The following is a 26,927-nucleotide window of genomic DNA, read 5'->3' as shown; positions in this document are numbered from 1 at the left end:
CCGCTCGATGCTTTTCCCGGTGTCGTGCGACGTCTCGAACGCGCTCGTCGCGTAAATTTATTTCGAGGGGGACGAAGCCAGATAAGACTACGTTCCTCCTTTCGCCCAAAGGGTTTCGACATCTGGCGGCAGGGAGGAGGGAGAGAGCTGCTCTGGCAAAATGTATCGGCAAGCCCGAAGCGGGCAATTAAGTAATTAAACAAATCTGTCGAAGGCGTTATGAATGAGCCGACGCACGCCCTTTGCGGAATGGAATGGCGGAGAATGTCGGGGGAGGGGATCGCGTGGTTCTTCGAACGCCATTTATAGATTTTGGAAAATTTTCGATTCAAGTCGAAAGGTCAAGTGGAGAAATAGAAAATTTTAATTATAAAAGGAATAGCTCGAGATGCTTTCAAAAATTAAAGCGTAGTAATCGAAAGCGCTAATTCACCGACCACGATGTGTTCGCAATGTGTGCTCTCCTCGAAACCTGGAAAATTTGAAATCCACGCGAATAATCTGGATGAAGAGGGGAGGCGAGGTTTTACGACGCGTGTCGGTCTCGCGCTGTCAATTTCGTTGGCGCGCAATCAAGCACGGAGCGAGCATTATCATTGCTCGCCTCTCACTCCCAAGTTTAATCAAACGCTAACCAGCGGAGATTTAATCTACCGCAGACTCCCCCTGGTTTTCCCTATCCACCGAAAACCCCCCGAAAGCCTCGCGGCATCATCATTCGTTCCTCGTGCGTGCCTTCCCCTCCCCTCCCCTACCCTCGTTCGATCCGCCAGCGTGGGTAATGTAATCACAACAACTCGGGGGGTGGCCTCGTTATTTATAGGCGCTCTATTTGCGCCAATGGAGGCCGATTTCGGGGAGGGGGGGAGGGAGGCGAGGATATTGACTCCCGGCCACGATTAAGGGACGAGAGGAGTCCTTCCTTCTGTTGTGCTCCTGCCCCTCTCCCCTTCGCAGGGGACGCTAAACGTCGGATCTTGTTCTTACGAGGGGGGCGAAAGAAAAGTCACCAGGGGGGAGTCGACGCGTTAATCGAGGCCTGGTGTCTCGCGTGTCGGGGAAAAAAGCGTCAGCTTCGAAACGAGCGGTCGAAGGAGAAAGTTTGACGAGGAGCGAATCGACGGAAAGAATTAACGGACGACACGAAGGAGGGGCTCGATACTCGGCTTCCTCCAAGTTAAGTATTACGTGGCCTGGAAAAAGAAGGTACGCGTCACGTGTGATTTCCGGGCGATTGGATGTGATGATACGTTGCGATACACTTTGCCCTCGGATAGAAATGACCAACCGCGGAGGACGAGTCCTCGCGATTGAAAAGTTATTCGTGTACTTATCGTATAGCACTGCTTCGAAACTTGGGTTTGCAGAGTTCGATACACGTCGATTTATCGTGGACGGATATCGAACGTTTGGAAAAATTGCTATTTAAAATATATATATATAGAGAGAGAGACTATTTAAACATTTATTCCGATAAAAGAGTAAAAGGAGGAGTTAAAGGAAGAAATTGAATCGAAGAATGTACATACATTTCTCTACTACGATCACGCTTTACCACCTGTTTCTAGCTGTGTGCTTTCGATTTCGAGAGAGTGGAAAATTTGCATCGATCTCGATTGTCGATGCATGACACGTTGTCACGTTTATGCGGGATAAACGCCTGGCCAGGTGTGCATCGATGTCGCCGTGAATCGAACGTAATTTATTTTTTCACGCTTGTAGAAAAACAAATTGTTCCGAGTACTCGTACGTTTATATATCGTTTATATTATATGGACAAAATTGTTGGAGATCGTTTCGAGCATTTTTACGAGTTTCGGAAGCAAGCTGGACGCGGCGGGCCATCTCGAGAAATTTTTCCGAGTTTCTTCAAGGGCGGCAGATCGGTATCTCTGTCGAGGTAATTACCAGAGGTTGCGGTGGCGGTACGGGGATCCGACCAAAGATAAAAATTTTGGCGCGTGGGCCTCCTCTCCGCAGGTTTCCAGACGTTCGGTGCACGAGAAAGGCGCCGCTTCGATCCTTGAGAGAATACACCTGCGAGAGAACACTTGGTAGAACAGCAAATCGAGGGTATCTCGATTTGATGCTTTCCAGTTAAAAGATACGCGGAGATTTCGAAAGGTTTATTTTAGAAGCAAAAATAATGGGGAAAACGCGGATGGAAGGAGCGCGTTTGAAAGAAACGAGAAACGCGTGCGGATTAAGCGAGAGAGCGCACGAGAGAGATTTTATATAAGCGTTAATTTGCATTTTAATCCGGCGTGGCAACGAGCGGAGAGGCGGGGATGAAGAAAATGTTACCTGCCATCTTGGGAGGAGAGAGAAATTTTAATAGAGCGTGCGAGCATGTGCGTGTGCGCGCGTTATCGATATTATCGCCGATATGTACCTCCTCCCCCCGGATTGAGACGTTGTCGATGATTTCGATCTTGGCGTCGTGGTGGAAAAGGGAAGGGAAGCCTTGTCTTTCACGGGTGGGGCTTGCCGCGAACTCGCCAATTACGCAATTAAATTGTCATATATCGGACTTGTCGGTATCGTTACGAGCGATTCCGCGTTGCGCAATCGGATCAATAGCGAATGATCGAGGATATATTACGTACGATCGTGGATGACGACTCGAAATCTCGGGTAAAAGTAACATTTCTCAACATTTCGCGTTTTCTTCCTTAATAATTATCACAAGGATTATGTACAATGTGTAATTCGAAATGGAACCAATGGTCCAAAAATATATACATATATATATATATAGGTATGGTTTCGAATTATGTATCGAGAGGAGGAGGGAAGAATAAAGGTAACATTTCTCACTGCGTTTCCTTCGCAAGGATTATGTACAATGTGTAAATCGAAATGGAACCAATGGTCCAAAAATATATATATGTATCGAAGGAGGAAGGAAAGAAGAGTAAAAGTAACATTTTTCACTGCGTTTCCTTCCTTAATAATTATCACAAGAATTATGTACAATGTGTAAATCGAAATGGAACCAATGGTCCAAAAATATATACATATGTATCGAGAGGAGGAGGGAAGAATAAAGGTAACATTTCTCACTGCGTTTCCTTCCTTAATAATTATCACAAGAAATATCACAATGTGTAAATCGAAATGGAACCAATGGTCCAAAAATATATATATGTATGGTTTCGAACTATGTATCGAGAGGAGGAGGAAAGTGTAAATCGAAATGGAACCAATAGTCCAAAAATATATATATATGTATCGAAGGAGGAAGGAGAGAAGAAAAGTAACATTTTTCACCGCGTTTCCTTCCTTAATAATTATCACAAGAATTATGTACAATGTGTAAATCGAAATGGAATCAATGGTCCAAAAATATATATATGTATCGAAGGAGAGTAAAAATAACATTTCTCACTGCGTTTCCTTCCTTAATAATTATCACAAGAAATATCACAATGTGTAAATCGAAATGGAACCAATGGTCCAAAAATATATATATGTATCGAAGAAGGAAGGAGAGTAAAAATAACATTTCTCACTGCGTTTCCTTCCTTAATAATTATCACAAGGATTCGTACAATATAAATCGAAATGGAACTATTACTGATCCGAGAATATATCGAAGGGAGAAGGAGGGAGTAAAAGTAACATTTTTCGCCGCGCTTCGCAAGAATTATGTACAATGTGTAAATCGAAGTGGAACTATTACTGATCCGAGAATATATCGGGGGGAGAAGGAGGGAGTAAAAGTAACATTTTTCCTTGCTTAATAATTATCACGAGAATTACGCACAATGTGTAAATCGAAATGGAATCACCACTGGAGAATATGTGCATATATATATATATCTGATCTACGAGGGGAGGAGGAGGGGAAAAAATTCGAAGCGATTGGTTGTTGGGTCGAGTCGCGTTACCTCTGAATTAAAGGCTTAATTCCAGTAATCTTCGTGTCAGGCTGGCTTCTGATCCAGGCCGATGGCCCTTGAGAGAGAGAGAGAGATGCTGGACGCTCACCTAGCCGGTAGGTGCACACACCGAATAATAATACATCGAGTCGAAGAGAAATAAAAGGGCGAAGGAAGGTGTATCTTGGCTTGGAAGTAAGGGAGCAAGGGGAAGGAGGAGAGATTCGATAATTACTACCGGGAGTCGTGGAGGCGGCCATGGAATCCTCCTCCCGCAACGAGCGCAAACGCGCAATTATTCCCCGTTCGCCATCCGACGGAGATCTCCGATTCCGAGTTTCCTGCACGCGTCCACCAGATAAACCAGCTCCCGGTATTTGATCTCAGCCCAGAATACACACACATATATATATATTATTCCAAATGGAATAATTTTCTCCAAAGAAAGAAAGGAAGAAGGAAAAGAAGAGAAAAATCGTACGTGCGTGCTCGTCGACAGTTTCTCTCCTCCGGATGGTCACGGTCTGACGCTTCTAATCGGCGATGAATGAATGAAGTTAACGCGCTCCTCTCTTAAGAAACCGCAGACGGAACTTCGACCGAGGAAGAACGAATAATCGTTCCCCCTCTCTGTGAAAAACACAAGAAAGAAAAGTGTGTATATGTACGTACATATAATGGGAAGACGGTTCGAAAATGCGCGACATTCCGCCGATGTTTCCCTCCCCTTCCCTCCTTGCGCGTATTTTTGGCACCGGGGTGCATCCACCCTTTGGAGGGAACCGGGCTCGGCGTCTTTGCTCTCCGCGTCATGGACGAGCGATCGCGGTCGCGGTGGGCGTGGTGGAGCCGCAGTCAGAGAAGCGTGACGCATCGAGCGCACGCTGTTCGCGCGCGCGCACGAGAGCGCGAGAGCATGACACACGTTTTGTGCACGCGCACGGGACGAAACTCGGCTCGTGCGTCTCTTTTCTCCCCCATTGTTCTTTCACGTTCGAACGTTTGTCCCGCAACTCGTGACTCGTGAGGATTCGTTTGACTCGAGATCGAGTTTAGACACGGCGGAATCGGATGATTCGAAGCTTGGCAGCTTTCCTCCTTGGAGACCAACGCGACGGACAATCTTGGGGGATCCCTCGAGAAGGGCGCGTTTCTTCACCGTGTTTGAATTCCGTTTCCAGTAATTGTCCCACTGACACGAAAAGCAATTTGCGCGGTAACGGTACAGGAGAGGTAGTGTCGATTCGTTCGTTTCGTGACGTAAGCTCGTTAGCCAGCTCCCTAACGTGCATGCCCCACTAGTGGCGGAATAATTATGGAAAATTATCGTCCCACGCTGGACTGGAGATGCTCGTCAAGCATGAAAAAAAGAGAGAGGGAAAAGAGAAATAGCGTCGTAAATCAGCTACGTAAATCACGCCGGATCAAAGGGATATATCACTGTCCTTCTCCGGCAAATCAACCCTTTCCAGCCAAAGATTTTACCAAATTTTTCTTTCACGAAATTTCGTTCCCATTTTCCAAGAATTTCGAGAAACCGGATAACCGTTGGAGAATAGTAATAGCACCTCGCACTGAACCATCATCTATTCCTGCTAACTTCGTTAAAGAATGATCAGGGATCGGGGCGAATTTTCGTCGGAAAAATGTACGGATCACATTTTCGACCGGTGAGAGGACGATGATGATGATCCCCTTCGAAAGGATGGTTCGACACCCGCCGAGACGAGCGACGTTACCACTCCCGACGTTGTTCACCGTGTGCGCGTCAGTCGGTAAGTAATGACAATGGGATGACTGGCCAAGCGTTAAACACCTGCGTTTAAGCCGCCACCTTATCTCGCGGATCCCGCTGTTAGGACAGGTTTTTCGCTATCGGGGCGCCCCTCGCTTTGGGTGGTCTCGAAAAACTTTGACGCGTCTCGCGCGTCCACCCTATTGTGATACGACGCGCCTCCCCCTCCCTTGTCACTCCGCTGCTCACTCTGCGACTCATCCTGCAACGGTCGGGTCCGAACTCGTCCCCTCTCCCTACTTTCTCCCCATCTTCTCGCACGGATCGAGAGCACTTCCGTCGAATTGGGAATTTAATTGGGAATAATTCTTCGTTACGCGGAGGCAGAGTTGGGAGGAGGTTCTTCTCGAGGCGAGGCGTGTTCTTAGGGATTCTTAAAAAGTTTGCCGGCAACCCTCCACAGGGATAGAAAGAGAGGGAATATTTAATGGGGACACGTTTTCGCGAAGACGGAAGTAATTAACGGTGTTCCTTCTTCGAGCACCTTCTCTCTCCCCGTCCTCGCGGGATTGACGATCGATATCAGCGACGAATTCTGAATTCCGGCTCAACCCTTGTCCTCCTCGTCCCCCATGACGACGGCACGCACACCTCCGTCTTATCGATCTGACATCCCTGTCCGTGTTAATTATACCGCGGCCGGCTTATCGTCGCTCTGGAAACAATTTGTTAGACGCGGCCAATATTATACTTTTAAATCGGGATGTAGCAGCGATGGGATGCTTCACGTCACCCTTCGCCGTGATTCCTACGGATCGAAACGTCGACTGATCGATAATCGACGCGCAAGCAGCGCGTTTCTTATAAGATTATTATCGTTCGAGATATTCGGGAGAAAAGAAATATTCGGTGGTGACAACGGTCCGCAATTCCGCAAATCTTATCGATTAATGTCGCGTTCGTCCCGATAACAGGTGCGCTAATTGAGCGTTTCTTTTTTCTTGTTTTCTCTTCTCCCCCAAATCGAGGGCCCGAAGAATTTCGACGCGTGCGAAAATCGCAGGTGCAGGAAGAGCGTCGTTGGAACTGGGCTCTTCCGTTGAATATTTATCGACGTTCCTCTTCTCGTTTGTAGCCGGCCGCGGCTCGGTTCAATTTAAATATCGTAGCTTTCGTCCTCCATTTTTCCCCGGCCCGGTACTCGCCCAGCTCGCATTATTTATAGGCACGGCGTGCGTGCGTGCGCCAAGAAACGTTCCGGATAAAAGAAAAATCGCGAAAACACGGTGACAAGTCCAGCTATGTTTAGAAATCTTGTACGCGCCATCTACGTTTCTATTTGCCCTCGATTCTTGCCTTAAGATTTCTTTGATCCTCGAAATTTATCGTATGCATCGAATCCTGGAAAAAAACTAAACTGACTAGAAATTTTCGTCACGATTCGGACGATCGATCAAGCTTCAGAGCTTTACCTCCCCGCCATTTTACTCCCTTCCTCTCTCGTGGAAATCATTTATGCCATGAAAGCCACTTCCACTTGCTTTCGAAAGTGCTCTTGAACGCTCTCTTGCCGGAACGGCGAGAGCTCTTTAGACTCTCTCCCTCTCTTTCTCTGCCCCTTTTAACGATCCAAATTTTAAGGGAAAGAGGTCGAGCGTTGACGCGGCGCAATTTCGTGCAGATGCAAAGAAATAAAGGATTATCCGCGAGAAAGAAATTTACCCGCATTGGAGGCGGCGTAAGGTAAAAATTGACTTACTCCCTTCCACCCCCTCCCTCCGTAGATAGGCGAACGAGGAGACGAGAGGGAAGGACGGATGCGAAAGGCGAAGGCGAGCCAAGGGTACACGCAACGGAGTTTCTTCTCCCGCGGGAAGGCGTGGTCGGGAGACGCGCGACGTCCATTTGTCTCGTGCGCCTCCCGCACCAGGAACGCCCTCGCATCCCACGGGCATCGATCACGTCTTCCTCTTACCAGCCGCGGCGTCGTACCGCGCCTGTGTGCAGTACACTTTACGCCGCTCACCCACCCACGTATATGTACACCGTTCCTCTTCATCCCTCTCGCCCCATCCCCCACAACATTCCGCCCTCTCCGTCCGTTCCCTCCCTCGAGGAGCAGCCTGGTGCTTTCGCTCGCTACGCACTTGGCCCTGGCAATCGTATCCGAGGAATATACGTCGCGATCTTGGCGAAAACCACCCGCTTTAGCCAACCCGGTAAATCCCGAAGAAGGGAGGGATCAGTCGACCCTTTCGACGAATTCGAAATAAATATTGGATGAATTTTTCTTTTGATCACGTATATCGCTTTTTTCGATCGATCGGAGCGAGTGGTGGAGCAGGTGTTGTAACTTTATTTTTCTTTTTTGTTTCAGCCGGTGAGTCGTGACGATCCTGATCACGTGAGTCCTGTTCGAAACGTCGAGAGAGATCGGTGCAAGTTTCTCGGCCGCCCTCTGTCCTTTCAATTAGTCAATTTCGTTTCGATCGGTTACGAAAGCCGGGATCTGGGATTCGAGTACATATTTATACGTACTCACCAGTAGCCACTCCGCGTGAATATTCATGCCTCTACGAATGATATAGCATGGTCGGTCGGTCAAGCGCCATGAAATTGCGTTATCGCGTAAATAAATGCCTCCTCGAAAGAGAGGGAAGAATCGAAGCGTTTGGAGAGAGAGATTTCTCCTCCTTTTCTCTCCTCTTCTCGAGACGAGCGTTGGAAAATTGTCTCGCACGCAACATTTCGCGGAAATATTTACCACGTAATTGGCTCCGCGAGCGACGCAGGATGTCGCAGTTTACGATTGCGTGCCTACCTTCTTCGCCCATCTTCCTCGCGGATCGCGAAGCGAAGTTTCATTGGTGAAAAGATGATCGATGCGATTCTTTTCATTTGGATTTTGGTACAAAAATCCGGGAGAAAATTCACGATCGTTAATGATCGAGGAAGAAGTCGGAGAGATCCCTTTTTGGGAAAGGATCTCGCGATGTTTCGATAATCGAATGACGGGGACCAACAATGGGACGGTCACGCATGCCTGCACGCGCGAAATTTATGCGTATTCCTTCTCCTTCTCCTTCCCCCCGTCGCGCACACGCGTCGAGTCCGCCAAGCCGGCAAAGCGTGGACGGGATGTTGCATATGCATGCCCCGATTGATATGAATGCATCGCTGCATACTAAACGGCCCGGCCGCTATCTGATCCCTGATTTTCCTTTCGGCTGCGAAAGGTCCCCGCTCCGAGGCGCTTCTCCGCGCGTCTTCCGCGCGGAAACGCTCCCTGCGAATCTCTAATTATCGCCCATTTCCCTCCTTCATTAACGCCCCGCTATTACCTACAACAGTCGAGAGGGGAACGGGATGCAAGTTGCAAGTTTCGTTGCCTTCTTCCCTCTTCTCCTTCGCGCCTATCCGCGACTCTCTCTTTCTCTCTCAAGACCAGTCCCCTTAATTTCGAAATATCGTTATCGAGGACGAGGCGCGTATGAGATCGAAACTGAACGAAATAGAGGCGAGAGAGAGAGAGAGAGGACGGCCATTATGGATACATCGGCCGGCCCGAGTCGAAGCGCCGATTTTATCTGCGGAATTTCGAGGTCCGTCCCAAGCTGCGTGGGAGGATAATGTTTCCCCTTCTCGCTTTTTACCTCTCCACCCTTGCGCAGCTCGCCTTCGTTTCTTCCCCTTTGTTTTTCTCTCTCTCTTTTTTCCTCCTCGTATTGCCTCCCCGTCTGTGTTCCTCGTCTTCCGCCTCGTCCGTCCTCCCCTCGGTAAGATCGTAAACCCGGCCGACGTACCGGCGTGACGTCACACAAAACGTTGCTCCCCCCCGCCATTATTCCTCTCTCCTCTCTTTCGCATCGTCTATCCGCGGATCGACCTCCGGGCAGATCCGCTTAAACGGCGCTATTAGTCGAATAGACTCTTATCGCGATACGTTAAATCGTCGAGACGATTCTCTGGTTCAGGGGAGAGAAAGAGGAGGGGGGGTTCTTCCTTCAGAGTAAGGAAAGAAAACGGGATAATGCGAGCGTGTAAAACGAGCGAGAATCGGGAACTGGTTAAAAACGGGCAGCTGTAACACAGCGGATAGCGTTTAAGGGCGAACCGGGTCGCGCGATCGGTCAGAAACAGCTGCATCCCATCACCGCAAGTGTTATTCCGCCTTCTTATCGGTCAACCATCGGCGATAACCAGCCACCCTGTCCAACAGTCGCCTAACAGCATCGTTGCTCGTCGTTGCCGATTCACCGGCTAGACGACTCTCGACCGACGTACGCCTTTCTTTCTTTCTTCTTCTTCTTCTTCTTCTTATTCTCCTTCTCCTTCTTCTTCTTTTTTTGCCGCGATATTACGACTGCTCGTATCTTAGTCCGTTGCTCGCACGCACGCTGCTCGACCAACGACCGACCTTCCCCTCTCCCTTCCCTCTCCTCCTCCTCCCTATCGCGCCTAATTATCGACAAAAAATTGTACACTCGATACTCGCTCCTTTCTGCCTCGATCGTTTTATTTTTACGTTTCTTCTTCTTACGTCTCTGTCCCGGGTATATGCATATATATATATATATGTATATCGGCTAGTATATATATAGTCTGGTTCTCGGCCGGTTTCGATCCGATTCCGTGCTCGAGAGCAATTGAAAGTTGGATTGTACGGGCGAAACGGTTGGAAACGGTTGTCTTCGCGTACATACAGGGACACGTATATGATAAGGCGTATCGGTGAGATGGATAATTGAGATGGGAAAGTAGTACGGAGGGACGCCGGCCACTTTATCCAATCCGCATCTACGTACGGTTGTTGCAGAGAACTCGTAATATACGAGTTAATGGGCGGTCATATCTATCGGGAGGATCGATATGCAGGCTAATTGGGTCTCGAGTCTCGCGGGGAGATGATGCACTTTCGCGTTCGGTATCGGTTCTAATTATCGTGGAAATTGAGCGGTATCGTTGACACCGCCACGGATCCCCGATGTATGTGTGGCGCGCGTTATGAGCGTAATTGCGGTTTTCCACGGGGTGGGTGTTGACTCGTGTTGAAAGAAAAGTGACTTGTTACCCCGAGTTAATCGTGTGCACGGGGTATTAAAGCGTACACGACGCCTTTCGACGTATCTCGACGCGTATCTCGCAGTTGCCGACACGCGCTGCGATACACGCCAACTGGGCACTCGATCGCGTCTCCAAAATCGTGAAAGAAATCGATTCTTTCAGTTTTCATTTACTTGAAATTTGTTGTACATTTTCCACTTGTAATTGGATTATAGAACTTTCTCGAAAAAGATGCGCGAACCGTGCATCGATAAGAAATTTTCACGTGCACATCGTGATTTCTGCTTTTCGAATCCTCCGAGAGAGAAGATTGTTATAGTTTCGAGAAAACGTGGCCTTCTCCTTTCCGAAATTTCGTCGATTTTGAAATCGAAGATTTCGCGCGTTCGTCTCCTTTCGGGCCGGATTTCGGGCCGCGCGGCTCAAACTCGCGACTCCTATGCGCGAGAAATGTGGTTGAAAAGTCCGCCACGGACGTAGCAATTTCGTGGGCCGTTTCGAAACGTCGAAACCTCGTACTCGTAGCGCCACGAGGGAGATATATGACCGAGCACCCTCGTCACATAAAAAAAGGAAAAAGAAAGGAAGAAAAAGAAGAGATCTCGCTCGCTAGACTCCACGTGGAAGAGTTTTTCGGCCCTTGGGGGCCGATCGTCTCTCGCGTGCACCATAATAGGCAACTTGGACGAGGTGTTATTAAAGTATCTTTTAATTGTTCCCTCTTCGTTCTCCACGTGGGAACATTCTGCCCCCCAGAGATAGAACCCAGAAACTCTTTCTTTCTCGTGCGGACGTCTCGTTGCATCTTCTGTGAACGAGCGAGCGAACTCCAATTAGATGTTTACACGAGAGAGAGAGAGAGAGAAATAAACGGATGAAAAGGCACGTCTCGAAATCGGCTCACGCCATCGAGCGAACATTTCGAGGGCGCATTCGTAACATTGTACGTATCTCGCGGGAGATCGGCTCGGAATCTCGGCTGGTTTGGGCGAAAGGTTTGGACGAGAAAGAAAAGACGTACGAGGAATCGAGGAGCGGAGAATGAATGGACTTGGTAACGTTATACGTGGACCGGTAATTATGACTCCTCTAATCACCGACAATTACCTCGGTTACCGGCCTCGCGGCGTTATCTCGACCGGTCCATCTCCGGCTGAGAGATGGAAGAGGAGGACGAAGAGAAACGAGCGGAGCGCGGCACAGTTCGGTTGCTGAAATCCGTCATGGAACGAGGGAAATACGCGAAATCGCTCGTTCGTTGCCGATAATTAATAACGATTACGTGTAAACGCGTGACCCCTCGAATTACTCGTTATTGGTCGTCGATCGATTTCTCGATCGAAGGAGAGGGGAGGAAGTCGACGTTTAAATTGGATTCGTTTTACGAAAGAAACGAAGACGTATTGGATTGGAGTCGAAAAAGCAGGAGAGAAAAGGAAGTTGGAGGAAACAAAAGGAGACGAATCGCCCTTTCTTCCATTTCCATGACCGGTAATTAGCCGAGGCGGATCGAGTAAGATAAAAAAAAGGAAAAGAAAAAGGAAATTAAATCTTGTTCCGGCGAAAGATGATGTCCGATGAACTCGAGGTTTCTTTCTTCTCTTCCGATCGATCGAGGACCAGGTTTCTTTCCTTCTCGAGGCAATTAACGGTTAACGGGAATTGTCCCCGACGAATCCTGCGAAATACACGAAAAATTCGAGGGAAGAAGGATCGAGGAATCGAGCCTTTCAATCAGCCCGATTTTCTCGATGATCGCATTTCGAAACGTGTCTAACTGGAAATAACGCGATTGAATCGATAATTCGAAGGGGGCTTTCACCCGTCCCCACAATGGGTGATCCATTGATGATCCCCGTGTCTGAAACACGGATCCTTTTCCCACAGAAAGAAAAAAAAAAGAAAAAAAGAAAAAGTGCTCGTTGGATCGGAAACGAATTGTCATCGAACCAACTCCTCCGCCGATCGTTCCGACCCGTTACTTGTTTAAAAATCCCTAAGATGTAAGATAGCGAGGTGAGGGGAATAAGAAATTCTTACAAATAAATTGATCAAGGAAGCGAACGAGGGAGGGGGGCGAATGGAAAGGATGGCTCGATGGTACGGTATGTTAATTAGACACGCTGTCAAAATCGTTATATTTTCGCCAGTCATTGCGCCTCACGCAGCAGCGTTACACGTACGAGATATATCAGATCGCCACGGTCCGACGTCGGCTGTGTAATTCGCTCGGGCGTGCAGGCCCGTCTGGTTTCGAGCGGGAGGGGAAGGGGCGCATGAGGGGAGAGAGGGGTATTCAAATGCCGCACTCTTGTATGGAAATAACGCGAGATGTAAAGATGACGGTAAGATACGCGGAGTCTCGCCGCGGAGATATTACCAGCTGCTAACGCGTCGACTAAATCACCGAGCATAATACGATACCCGGCCAAGTTTCTCACTTCCGAGAGGCCACTTTAACCTCGACTGAATTAAATTCCCTCCTCCTCCCTTTTAAATGTTGCCGCGATTTTGCAGAATATTTCGAAAAAATATGCGTTTGTCGCTAAATGAATCGGAGAAGCTAGCTACTTCTAGTAACTTTTGGATATATTTTAGCGTAAGAATTATTAACTAGTTACATTGTTATACGAATTAGTTTGAAGCATGTAATCTACGTCTATACGATGATGTTTGTATAAAAAAGTAGGAAATGTAATACAACGCTTTTCTTATATAACACTTATGCAAAGTGTTAATTATACAGCTAGTCTATATACCTATATCTTGTCCCATATCTGTAACAACTAGAAGATTAACAAATATCGAGTACGTTTCCGTTCGCAAACAAGAATGACAAGGAATAATTGGTCGAATATTTGAACAGGTTGAAAAACATTCCACGATCTGAAAACGTATCATCAAGTTTAAAGCGTCGAACGCGATTCTCACGTAGCGCATATATCCTCTCCGATTGGGCCGATCTTCCGATCTTTCTTTTCTCCCCTATCTTTCCCCCTCCCCTCCTTCGACACGAAAAGAACCACTCGAAAAGAAGATACGTTCCTGGTTGACTGGCTCGAGACGAAGCCTCGTAACGAGGTCACAACGCTGATTATAAAACCATCGCACAATATGCTCGTTGATTGAGCGGATTTTCCCGTGGCGTGCGTCCGTTGCGAGCCAGCCGACGATTCCACCAACACCCTTATTCACCCCGCGGGCGAGTTATTTCTGTTGGCCCCCTTTTCCTTGCCATCGTGGATGGCGGCCAGCATCGGCCGAGCCGTGCGTTGTATATAGATGTCGCCGCTGATGACAGAGCGAGGGCAATAATTATTGCAGTGCGCGAATCGCGATTACAGGGCAGCTGCGCTCGGTCGCACGGAGGAGGAGGAGGAGGAGGAGGAGAGTCGCGACGCAGCCACTCGTCGTTGTCGTCGTCGTCGTCGTCGTCGGCCGACACCGCGATGCATCCGGATGCCAGATAGAATCCGAATCCACCTACGTGTCGAACCGAAACACGGCGCGAGAGCGCCCACGTATACCGTCATTTGCGCGCCGATATCGATGTTTATGCATCGATATATCTCGATTTCCCCTAGAGCGCACGTCCCGCTTTCCCTCCGCCATAAATTTGCAAGTCGTATAAAACTCGGCTCGAGTTCCTTCTTCGACGATCCCTATTTTTTCCTCCTCCCTCTCTCCTCCTTCCCGAACCAGCGAATCCATATACTACTTTCGAGAGTGTTAATTTCCTCCCCGTCGATTTATTTATTTATCTTTTCTTTTCCTTTTTCTCGTCAGACGGGCACGAGGATAGCGCGATGAGCGAGATTATTAGTCGAATTGTGGAAAGCGCGCGGAAACTTGGCTTCTAAACTCGGCGATCTAACGCGATGATTATCGTTGGCTGGTTGCAGAATCGGTATCGACAGAATAATTAGCAGGGTGTATACGGTATAATAAATTTTGTAATGAGGTATACGCATCAATATTTATAAAGACGTGGTAGACGTGGTTCAATTTCCCACAATGTTGTAACGAACACGATCAAGATACGTCGATAACCAACTTCTCCACTTTATTCCATTGTACATAATTACGGCTGTTACTCACCGACCATAAAATCCCGATCACGTGATCGCGTCCCGGACATCCGTTGTACACACGTACATACCCTTCCTTCTCTCTCTCTCGTTTCTCCTCTCTCCTGATGCGGATGAAACGGACGGAATCTATCGAACAGGGATGCATGCCTTTCTCCGTGTCTCCTTTCCCCATTGTCTCCACACCGAGACTTTTTGCATCTCGTACGATCTCTCGATTCGTACGATTTGAAATTTTTTTCCACTCGAAATCTGTTGGCAGCGAGGTCGACGATCCGCGCCACGGAATCTAGGAATCTTTCTCTCCTTCCTCTTCATTATCGACACCTCTTTAAGGGGTTCCAACGAATAATCATAATATCAAGATACTTTGCAATATTTTAGAATGATATGCATTATCGACACCTCTTGAAGTGATTTGAATTATATCAAAAGCGGATACTTTGGAATATTTCAAATTAACGCCTCTTAAAAGGATTCCAATGGATAATTATAACATAAAAATCGGACATTTTGGAATATTTTAGAACGATACGAATTATCGACACCTTTTAAAAGGATTCCAATGGATAATTATAATATAAAAATCGGGTACTTTGGAATGTTTTAAATTGGTACCTCTTAAAGGGATTCCAATGGATAATTATAACATAAAAATCGACACCTTTTAAAAGGATTCCAATGGATAATTATAACATAAAAATCAACACCTTTTAAAACGATTCCAATGGATACTTATAATACTTATAAAAATCGAATATTTTCGAATATTTTAAATTGATATCTCTTAAAGGGATTCCAATGGATAATTACAATATAAAAATCGGATACTTTGGAATATTTCAAATTGGTATCTCTTAAAGGGATTCCAATGGATAATTACAATATAAAAATCTACACCTTTTAAGAGTATTCCAATGGATGATTATAATATAAAAATCGGATATTTTGGAATGTTTTAAATTGGTACCTCTTAAAGGGATTTCAATGGATAATTACAATATAAAAATCGGATACTTTGGAGTATTTTACGCTGTAAGAATCAAGATACATGAACGCGATCTTAAAATATCGATACCGTATTGATTGGACACTAAAAGTTGGAAAAGAATTTATATCCAGGATGCGATTTATTCGCGTTGTTAACGGAGGGCCGCATCCGATGCAGGTTTCATATTCTGTCGGACACGGCAGACACCTCGGCTAATTGTATAAATTATGTATGCGGCTTGGACCTTTGCCGGCTCGTGTCGAGAAAATACCGTGTCTGGTGTTCTCCTCGTCGCCGGTGGTATTCTCGTGGTTGTGAACGGCCGGGCAGACGTTCGACGAGAGCCAAGGGGGAGGATGAATTCTCTGTGGAAGAAAAGGGGATGTTGCACGGGGGATACCGATTTACGAGCTTGCGCATCCGCTTTGCAGCGGGCATTATTGAGATTAACAGGCGTCCGTGCTGGTTTCTCCTTCCGTCGAAATGCTTTCTCGATCGCGGAGGAAGGAAATCGGGCGGAAAAAGAACTCCCCGTGCGAGTGAAATTGCATAAGTGCATCGCAGTTGGATCAAAAAACCAAAATTTTTCCTATTAGGCAAATCACAACTTTCAATTTGCCGATTATTTGCAAGTAACAACGTTCCCTAATTTCGCTTTTACGATCTTTCGATATTGCTTGCACTCGTGACAGTATTTAGGGACAAGTATTCGGTAAAATTGTCGCGAATTATAAGCGATCAAATGAAATTTGAACGAAAATTCAAGGATTTTAATAACCACGATAAAATTATACACACACACACACGCATCTATGTTGAAATTGACCACGCGAAATAATAATACAAACGCGGCTACAACGAGGGAAATTTATCCTCGAATTATCAGGGGCATATCTATTGACAGCCCTCGAACGGCGATCGGCCACGAACGCGTGCGTCTCTCTCGGACAAAACATGAACCACCCCGCCAGCCCAAGTGGATGATTTATCGTGCGCGGCGAGAAAATGATACAAAATGACGCGGCCAATCGGTCCTCCCGTCTTTCTCCCCCATCGTGTCGAGAAAAAAAAAAAAGAAAAAACCATCGTCGCATAATACGTAAACTCTGGAGCGCGCGTTTCGGAAGATTGAAAAATCCTCTCTTTGGTCCGCGAAAAACGTTCACGCGTTATAAACCGGCTCGCTTATTTTCGCCTATTCGTCGAAGGTAGTACGATCTCGGATCACGTTACTACCAGGCCTCCCCTGCTTATTATATCGAGATGACAAATAAAAAAACATTCGATACTTGGGCCGATAATTCATCGAATGTCAGCGAGATGTTAAATCGATAAAGCGTGTCTCGAGGAGGAGAAGAATTACAGAGAGTTAGGTCGAAACGAATCTTCGTTCGAACGAACGTTAATCGTTTCGAAAGATCTCTCCGTCCATCCGTCGGAGAGAAACGCGTAATTCCGTGTAAATCCACGGCGGTGTCGGGCGGAGGAATCGCGGTGTAAAATATATGTGCGCGTGTTGCCGTGCGCGCATTTACGTAAGAGGAGGGAATTGCAAATCGGGGGTAGATTTACGGATCGCGTTTATGCAAACAATAATGCGGCTGTACGGAGCGTAGGTATACACTCGAGCCGGGCTCGCAAAGGATATCGACGTACAAGAATCGGCGCTGTTAAAGCTCGAACGTCGAGGTTAGGTCGTTCCCTCAATGATTCACCGGATAATGGAGACGAATGCGGCCATAACTCTCCTCGTCTCCGCAACGTGTGCGCGCCACGCTCTCGCCTGTATTGGCAACGTGCGTCCACCTCAACTTCCGATCCGCTCTCTTATTTCCTATCTCTTATTTCTCCCCGTGCGAGTTTGCAAAATGTTTGCCTTGCGAAATCGAGGGAGAAATGGACAGGAAAATGGAATGGAAAACTAGACGAATCGACGCGAAGTGGACACGGCGAATGATCGTCCGCTCTTCTTGGCACGAGCGATGACGCTAATAGGCGCGCGCCTGTGTGCGATTCGCATTCGTGCACACCTACATAACTCCAACTTTCCCTTTCCACATGGAACTCGGTAATTACCGCGCGCGCCACGGTGTAATAACGAGCTACGCCCGAGACACCCGCTATTGGGTCGCGAGTAAATACTATAATAATATGACTAATGGCGCGTTATGAATTACAAACCGGATAATGAATATATATATATATATAAAATACGTATATATGTGTATATATATATATATATTTGTTTTTTTCCTCGTTGGTCGTTTTTTGCGCCCGTTTCACGCGGATACCTGTTGCCCGTTATTGGCTCCCATCACGGTGCACGTGGTCGCCAGAAAGATGCGAGGAGCAGCGATACATTGCAAAGGGGAAGAGGGGAGAGGGAAGAGACACTTTGGAGGGGGGGAGAGAGGATAATCGAGCGCAATTTCTTGCCTCTTTGCTTTGGAGCGGTTTCACACCTCGATCGTTTCCTCTTTCTTTCCTTCCTTTCCCCTCTCCCCCTCGACCGGCCGCAAACCTCATCGAGCCCCCATCGCGGCTTCGAGGTAAAAGGTTAACTTGATAACCACGCGGTAACCGCGGGCCTAACCGCTGCCAGGCCCAGCCGGCCGGCCCCCTCCCGACTTCAACGCGAGCCAACACGTACGGCCAACTACCGTAAGAAGAACCCTGTTGGCCGTGTTTTCCCTTCGCTACTTAGAACCCGTGATTGCGGTCGCAACGACCGACTTACCACCCCTCTTTAAACGGCCGCGTTGTAATATCTCTCGGTAATTCGCGCTCGTCTTTCTTCCCTCCTCCTCCTCCTCCTCCTCCTGCCCGTGTAAATGTTCGACGATCGTTGGAGAAAGGGGAGAGGGGGAAAAGGTTTAATCGTTGATCGGAAAAGAGGGGGAGGCGGTCGTCGCGTTTACTCGTCACTTTCCACGCCTACACCTGTATCGTGTGTATACATCCTGTTGCATTAGCAGCCTATTTGTAAAGATCGAAGCCACCCGCGGCCCCGCAACAATGCCGCCAAGGTGTGTTCGATCGGGAGGCGATCTTTTCGCAGCATGCGCCTTCCCAGCGGGTGGCCGCTCGTTCCTCTCGGTCGTCACGGTTCGTTCTTCGATTTCATAACCGGTGCTCCTCTCCAGTCGGACACTTGGAATCAGCAATTGTTTTCGATTTCTCTCCTCCAAATTTTAACTCGTTTCGTCCTTCGACTCGTTCTCGTCGATTCGCTTTGCAACCGAGTGAACACGTGTATCGAGTCTCTGGATCGAGATCCATTAGCCGTTATGGACGATTAGAAAATCGAATCTTTTTCTTTTCGGGATCCGTTCTTTCGCAATATCGCTCGTAATTTTATCGATATCTCGAAAACTCGAGAGTTAATAATCGATCGAGTTTCCGTTGAATTGTACGAGGTCATAAAGCTCCTCTTTGATAAGAGCAAACTTAATGCATAATACAATGCGTGTCGCATGCAGGAGAAACTGCAACCACGACACGTCGTGTCGCCGTGAATTATTTCCTCCGTGGTATCCGCGACGAAACCGAGATATCTCGTCTTTGCAGAAAGTGTATAAAGAAAAAAAAAGAAAGAAAGAAGAAAAGTTTTTCTCCTTTTTCTCCTCGCCGCTATACCGACGGAGGAAATCTAGTAACACTAGATTTACCAGAAATGCAAAGAGACTCGAGGTCGAAAGTGGCTCGTGCGATATCTCGGCCGGTCCACAGATAGGCTTGGAAGATAACCGGCTTGGGTGGTTGATTTAATGCAGCGGCGGGGGTGGCTCTCTGATATTTTAATACGACGGGGAGAGCGTGATGCTCGGTCATCCATCTCCAACGCCACGAGAACTGTTAGTGCGTGTGCACGCTCGATTTTGCATACGCGGAAATCACGATGGATCCCGCGTGCACGTGAAGGGAAAAGCGTTTCTCCTCGGCCAGGAAGGAAGACAGTTTGTTACTATTATCTTCGTTCCTGTCTATACAACGCCCGCCCCCAATTTCGCTCCTCGATAAAAGCGGGAAATGTTTGACGAATGGTCGAGTCAAGTCGGCGCTTGCGATTAGTGGGAAATTTTCGAAGAGGCGATTTTTAAAATGTAAACTTTTTTTATTCTTCGTCCTAATAACGCGAAATTCCTTTTTATCGTTTTTTAACTTCCTCTTTTTTTCCTTAAAAAATTCGCACGATAAGTGCACATGGAGAAATAAACAGAATGGCATAATCGACGGGAAAATAAATATTAAAAGTGAGATTCATTTCTAATCCCCTCAAATAAACTCGAGCCGAAAAGTTAATAGGATTATCGGCGGACACGATAATTGTATTTACATCGAACACAATAACGAGGAATGAGATTCGTCTCTAATCCTCTTTAGTAAACGTACGTTTCTAAAGACAAAGGTTAATAGAATTATCGGCGATAATCCGACGATCGAAACAATTCGTCTCTCCTAATATAAACATCTCGCTTTCATTCGAATATCGTACGCGATCGGGCGAGCACCTCTCTCTTCTTCTCTCTCTCCGTGCGAGGTGAGCGTGCGAACGAAACGTGGACGAGCTACCAGCGTCGAGATGCTCGTAGATCGTGGTTCTAGGCATTTCTCTCTCGATTAGGTTCCCACATATTAGCCGAGCCACCCCCGCGACGTCCACGTCCCGGGCCTCGTTTCGTGCCCTGTGCGCTGCGAGGTTCGCTCGCGCCGGCTCAACCAACGTTTCGACGTTGTTTTTTGTGTCTGGCGGGCCCCTGGCTGGCCAGGTCCATGGTCCGCCACGATTTAGTGGCCCTAATTGCAGGGTTCAGCTATTTAATTACCGGGTTCGGGGCACCGCGCCGTCCCCGGCCCCCTCTACACTTGCCCCGCTCAAAATGCGAGTACATTCATACTCGAGCACACGTAGATGCGTTTCTGCCTAACGTATATCCACCCACAAAGTGAGATATATATGTATGGAAAGAGAGAGAAAGAGAGAGAGAGAGAGATCTCACGCGACAACTTGCTTATTTATTTATTTATCTACTTGTTTGGGGCCCATCGAAACCCATCTCTTCGTATATTTCTCTTGAAAGTTGAAAAAAGAAAGGGTTGTCTTGTTCCGAGTGCGCAACGAGAGACGAGATTCTCGATATTTCGACGGATATATAGAGAAGCGTAGAGGGTTAAAGCGGACGTGTCCCGGGCCCGTGTATATTCGTGTGAATGGGGCACGATTCCCCCCACGGTGACCCCGGAATCTTTCAATCCTCCCTAATAACAGGGTACAAATCGGCACAAGAAACATAGGGCAAACTCGGAGCTCTCTGCACGGGGCTACCAAATGATTGATAAGTCCATAAAGTCCATCCCGCCCCTCCTCCCGTGCCTCGTTTCCATCCACCGTCCCGTTGCTTGGCGTCTGTCGATGGTCGGTTGGAGCCGTTGATGCGCCACGCACAGCAACGGGGTTAAGGACGTCGTGCGTGCCACGATTTTTTGGCCGCGGGTGACGCGGTGACGAGATGATGACCGACCCCGAACTTGGAATCATCGTGATTACCCCGCCCGCGTAACCCGTAATGCGGGCCAAAACCGTCGTGACCGAACTGCCACCGTGCCATGCAACGCTCCTCCTTTTCTCCTTTTCCCTTCCTTCCCCGATTCTTGCCTATCCGACCCTCCTCTCATTCTCTCTTTCGAATTTTTCATTATGCGTATATCTCACGCGTGGAATCGATCCCTTTCTCCTCTCTCTTCCTCGTGTCCCTTTTCTCGCGTACGTCACGAGCACTTTTTTCCCTCCCCCGGGTTACGTGTCCGGCTTTTTCTCGGCGAAAACGAATGTTTTCCCCTTTCCGGGGGGACGACGTTACGATGGACGGATTCCGGGAACGAGACGTAAATTTCTCCCTCCCCCTGCTTGACGAAACGGAACGGCGCGAATATAAATATAAAACAGGGAGGGAAGGAAGGAAGCTCGACGAGAGGAGGAGAGACGCGGGATTCGGGGTTTCGAGGATCGATTAACCCGGCCAACGAGAAACCGCCATTCCCGCCCCTCGAGAACGCGCGAGAGAGAGTTTTAATTGTAGGCCGCGGCCTATGCGTGGAGAGGGAGAGGCTATTATTCTTTCTCTCTCTCGATCGAGCAACGGAGAAAGATATAATAACAGAGCGCTCGAGCCCGCTCGCGCACTCAGAAGAGAAAAGAACGACCGTCCGTCCATCCGTCCGTCTGGCAGTTTCATATTCCGAGGGAACGCGCGACTCTCCACAATTTTTCATCTCGCGTCGTTTCAACGATTCCTTCCTCTCTCTCTCTTTCTCCCCAGCCCCTCATTCATCATCCCTTAACGCGGTTTGTGGAAAAGCTGCTTGGCGCCACACGTTAACCTTAATCGGTTATAACTCGGTTTACAAGAGGAGATTGGAAATGGTTGGTCCGTCCAGAAGGAAACAGAAGGAAACGGTGCGTCGGCGAAATATAAAATTACGAACGGGAGGAGGGTGGAGGAGTCGGGCACGAGAAAGGGAACAAGGAGGGAGGCGCAAGATAAAAGTTTACAAGGTGCGCCCAACAACCGTCCCTTGAACCCGGTCGGGGGTTGAAGAGGACGGCGGGAGACTTTGTCGGCGGGCAAGTATCCTTGGTGGCAATCCTTTCGTCCCTTCCGCAACGTTCCTCCTCTTGCCGGGTGGTGAATGAAGGATCACACGCGGTTCCCACTGTATCGTGTTACGCACTCTGGCCGAGGGGGGGGAGGTGGAGGAGGAAGAAAGAAGCAGAAAGAAGCACTTTGGCATTATGCGTCGTGAGGGAGAATACGAATCCATTCACCGGCAATCATCCGTTCACCCAAGCCTTCCCTCTCTTCCCCTGCCGCCTCGTTTTCATTCAATCCCTCCGTTAAAGTCCCTAATCCACGAGCTAATTCACACTGGAAACGTTTCTCGCTCGTTGCACAGCTTTCCAATCGAACAGATTCTCGATCGGTCGATCTTTTGACCGAGACGTGGAGTAGAAAGTCGTGGATCGTGGGTTAAATGTCGCGATATACGATACATCTCGAGTTGCGAAACGGTCGGAGGAGAGGGGAGCAAGGATCTGCGTTCGATTCGAAAACGGGGGAATTGGAGTAGAGTTTGGAGGAGAGTGTCGATAAATTTCTCGATAATAACGCCGGATCGTTGTATAGGAACGTTAAAAAAGCGTAAGTTACGAGCGTTATTACGGCTAGATCCGTATACCTGCTATTACGCTGCGTTACGCTGTTTATCGCGTTCATCTCGAGATCCTTTTTTCTTCGCCTGGTTTTTAATCGAGGCGATAACTCAACGACGCCGCGAGGAGGTGGGCCGTGTTTGTTTAACTCGCGACGACCAATAACCGGCCATCTTCTAAACGCGCAAAAATTGAATTAACCGCCGACAAAGGGGGAAGGAGAGAGTAACTCGGGATTGAATTTTAATTACCGAGGCCCGCTCGACAAATTGCACTCCCCGTGTAAAGCAAACGCTTGCTCCAGCCATCCAATTCCACTCAACTCGAAAGATTACCACTGAAAAAATCCGTGAAATCGAAAAACCTCCCCTCCCTGCAACGACACGCTAATACGCCTCGTACTTATCCGCCTCGGCACGAGCGAAGCAAGAAGAAGAAGAAGAAGAAAGGGAGGGAGCCGAAAGGGGTGGTGATGTAAAAGCAACGGTTACAACGGAGCCGAAAAGACGAGGAGGAGGAGGAGGAAGAAGAAGAAGAAGAAGAAGAAGAAGAAGAAGAAGCGGTGGTCGCGGGAGCGAACCACGTGATCGCAGCGCGTTTTAATTGGTCGGGAGTGTGCGGTGGAGGAGGAGGAAAGGAAAGGGGGAGGGGGAGGGTTCGTTAGGGTTGCCAGGAGGATTAGACAATCGCGAGGTCGTACGAGGAGGACCGTTGCGAGGGCGGGCGCTGCTTCTGCCCCACCAGCAACACCTTCCAGGATGGATACACACTTGTGGGAATTCCTGCGGGACGTGGCCGACCACTGGCGTTCCAACTCGCACACGTCTCGAACTCGCCGCGTGTTCGCGTCTATATACCCCCGTTCACCCGCGAAAGGTAACGTGGGATCGTGGTGGCAGAGAGAGAGAGAGAGGAGGAGATCCGCCTCCGTGGACTCCGCGGTTTTCTTCCACGTAGGGGACGAAAAAGCTCTCAGTTATAATTGTTGCACGCCGCGAGCTGCACCTCCAGTGTCCCGAGTCTAATTGCAATCCCCTTCCGGAAACGCGTTTGTCCTCCTCCTTCCTCGCGCGTATCTGTTGTGTATCGAGACGGAGCATGCCTCGTGGAAACGGATAACGTCCCCTCCCTTCTCGTCTTCGAGTTTAAATGCAACGCCACTCGAACGCGCAGTTGACTAAGTTGGATTAAGTCGGGACAGACTGGTGCGCTGGAAAATAAAATCTGAATAAAACCGGTAGAAACGGGACTTGATGTGAAGATATCGAAGGATGAATTGCGCGTATCAATACACGCATCCCGCCCACCCGCAAAACGTTATCGCCATGCCGCCGACGGCCGTCCAGCAATCCACGGATACCGCCGAGTATCTTGAGGTAAAGTTGTAAACAACGATTCGATGTACAGATAAGGGGGATAATTGCGGGGGGAGGTCGGAAGGGGGTGAAATTTCGTCGATGTATATTTTTCCACCGATATATCGGCAACGATATTCGGACGGAGGGAATCTATCTATCAGCATCCCTTCAGCGACGACATCCTGGGCGTTAACGAGGGGGGGCACCCTCCCTCGTTAATTGTTCATCTCCCGGCGAAAGAGGCCCGACGCGAGGGGCCTCACGCACCCCTCCCCCTCAGATTCTCCTTAACGCGTCGCCAATTCACCGTCTCCCGGCCGGAATTCAATTTGCACGATTGCCAATCGGATCTCGCAATTCGATTTGACGCCGATAATCGCGTGAGCGTGGAAAGAACGTGGCTCCCGACTACGAGGAGGGGCGTCGTTCGTCGATTCGTCCACCTCTCGACCCGAGTCGACGCTTCTCCCCGTGGAAAACGCAAGCAAGCATAATCTGGGTCGCGCAAGCCTCCCATTAACGAGCGTAACACGACACGGCGATAATAATGAATCGGTGTTGATCGGCTCGCGTGAAAGGTTGCGGGGGAAAAGAATGTAAAGGCTCTCTCGCTTCGCTAAGGGTAAGGCTAAGTACGAATCGTCGCGGGAGAGAGAGAGGGGGAGGGGGAGGGGCGCGAGGAGGGGAAAGAGAGACGTAGCTGGGGGATATTAATATAAGGGCTCGATACGTAATTATAGTGATTACCGTATTGCCAGGGGGCGGACGAGGGCGTCCCTCAGTTTGCACGTCATTTTGCAATCTCAACTTGCAGGGAACATGCGCGCGAATTTGTCGGCCTGATCCTCCATCAGCCGGCTAATTGTTTCCCGACTCCTCTCCCCCCTCCCTTTTTGCGCCGATTCTTCACGCTCTCGCTCCGTTCCTTCGAGGAGCAATGCCATCAAATTGATTTTTCCCCGTGTTGCTGCCGGTTCGAAAAACCGCCCGAATTCGCCGCTGCTATCGAGTTTACTCACTCGATAGCTCGATCGCAACCAGGATAATATTATGCGCGATCTGTAATCATTGGATTGGCGGCTTAATTATTCCGACACTCTGGTTAATTATGTCCTCTGCCTTCCGGAATTGGAATTAGCAATCTTAACCAGCCGACAATTAACATTTGCTCGGAAGCAATATCGTCTTGACGGTTCACGCGTTATTACGATTATTCATTCGACTCGTCTCTCCTTCTCCTTTCCTTTTCCCTCATTTTGCTCGCGGATTACCCGCCGCGACCAAAGAGAAGCACCGAGTTGCCGCCAGTGAGTTACGGAGAATCGGCGGCTCCCTCCTCCACGCGGAACACACCATAAATCTGGGTGAGAGAGTCTCTCTATTCCGAAACCACGAGATGCAGACGCGAGTTGTACGATTCCAGGCCAACGAGTCCGTAAATCAGCGCCCTAGACAAGTTTCTCTTCGCCTTGTTTCACGGCGAAAACGTGCTGCTGCCCGACCTTAAAAGCCTCAAACGGAACTGCGCTCCCTCCCCCTTCTTCGCGCCCCCTCGTTCGGTGAGACGAATCACCGACAACGGTCGAAACGAGCTACGCCTCGCTACTATTTATTCGACCGTGGCCGATCCCTCCCCGTATATACACCCTATAATTCTTTTCGACAATTAGAACCTTATAGTACCAGCTTAGAATACCGCCGAGAATAACCGCTCGGATAAGGTTCGGCCCGATTCGTAGAGACTCGCGACCGGTTCCGCTCTGAGCGTTTCACGATTCAGTGGAATTGGAAACTGGACTCGATCGCGACAGGGAGCTCAACCCGACGTCTTTACAATGGCGCGCCCCGTTCGATAAACAGATATCGGCGGTTATTAAACGCGAGGCGGGTCGAGCGGTGTAACGCTTCTAAACCGCATATTCGATCTTACGGCAGGGCTCTGGTCCCGAGGTGAATCTTCATTTTCGACGGTCCCAGCCGCTGTATGCGAAGCTCGGTTCCTTGGTAATTATTAGTCCATCAGCATCTCCCGATGGCCACATGGTCGTATAAGAGGCAAAAGAGGCCGAGCAGCTCTCTGGTCCCAACGTGGTCCCATCTTAGGCCTCGCGAGGCCGCCCTGTCATTATCCGCCCCCGTCAGGCCTATGGCGCCCCCCCCCTCCCCTCCATTTCCCTTTCAACCCCGTTCACCTCGTCTCTCAACGCCAATCAACGATACGTCATTTCGTAGCCGCGATATCGATCGATCGATCGATTGATTTTCTCCGTAAATCGGTCGTCGTCTTCCCTCCCCGTCTCTTTTCCGTCTTTCCATCTCGGAGGGGGAGGGGCGATCGACCGTGCGTGCGTGATCGGACTGAGAGATGCGCGCAACCTAATAAATAACGAGCCTCGTTTCTATAGCCCGAAAATCTAAAATGGAGTGGAAAAAGGGGGAAGAAAACGATCGAGGGGGGAGGGGAGATCGATCGAAGTTGGAAAATAAAAGGTGGTCGCGCCATTCTCCTCCCCCCCTCGGAGATGATTCTCATTTGCACGATCCAATCCAACGTTTGAAAGGACGTTAACGTCCCGATCCCGATCCCGATTCGTTCATTG

The 26,927-nt window shown here is 48.7% G+C and overlaps 1 protein-coding gene across 3 annotated transcripts in view; it reads left to right on the top strand.

Annotated features, from left to right (window-relative positions):
* LOC133667153 (transcription factor Sp9) overlaps positions 1 to 26,927 on the top strand; it is a 65,513-nt gene that overhangs the window by 18,436 nt on the left and 20,150 nt on the right. Inside the window, exon 1 of one of the 3 annotated variants that reach the window (XM_062083567.1) lies at positions 24,057 to 24,345. The exons of 1 other annotated variant lie outside the window; for it this stretch is intronic. In XM_062083567.1, coding sequence (XP_061939551.1) covers positions 24,241 to 24,345 — 105 coding nt within the window. In that variant the 5' untranslated portion in view covers positions 24,057 to 24,240. Of the gene's footprint in view, positions 1 to 24,056; positions 24,346 to 26,927 lie in introns of those variants that run through there. One more of the 3 variants, XM_062083564.1, reaches the window with a different exon arrangement.

This window comes from Apis cerana, linkage group LG13 (assembly GCF_029169275.1).
Source record: "Apis cerana isolate GH-2021 linkage group LG13, AcerK_1.0, whole genome shotgun sequence".
Taxonomy (NCBI): Eukaryota; Metazoa; Arthropoda; class Insecta; order Hymenoptera; family Apidae; genus Apis; species Apis cerana.
The sequence above is the reverse complement of the archived record's forward strand: the minus strand, read 5'-3'. Positions and strand labels throughout refer to the sequence as shown.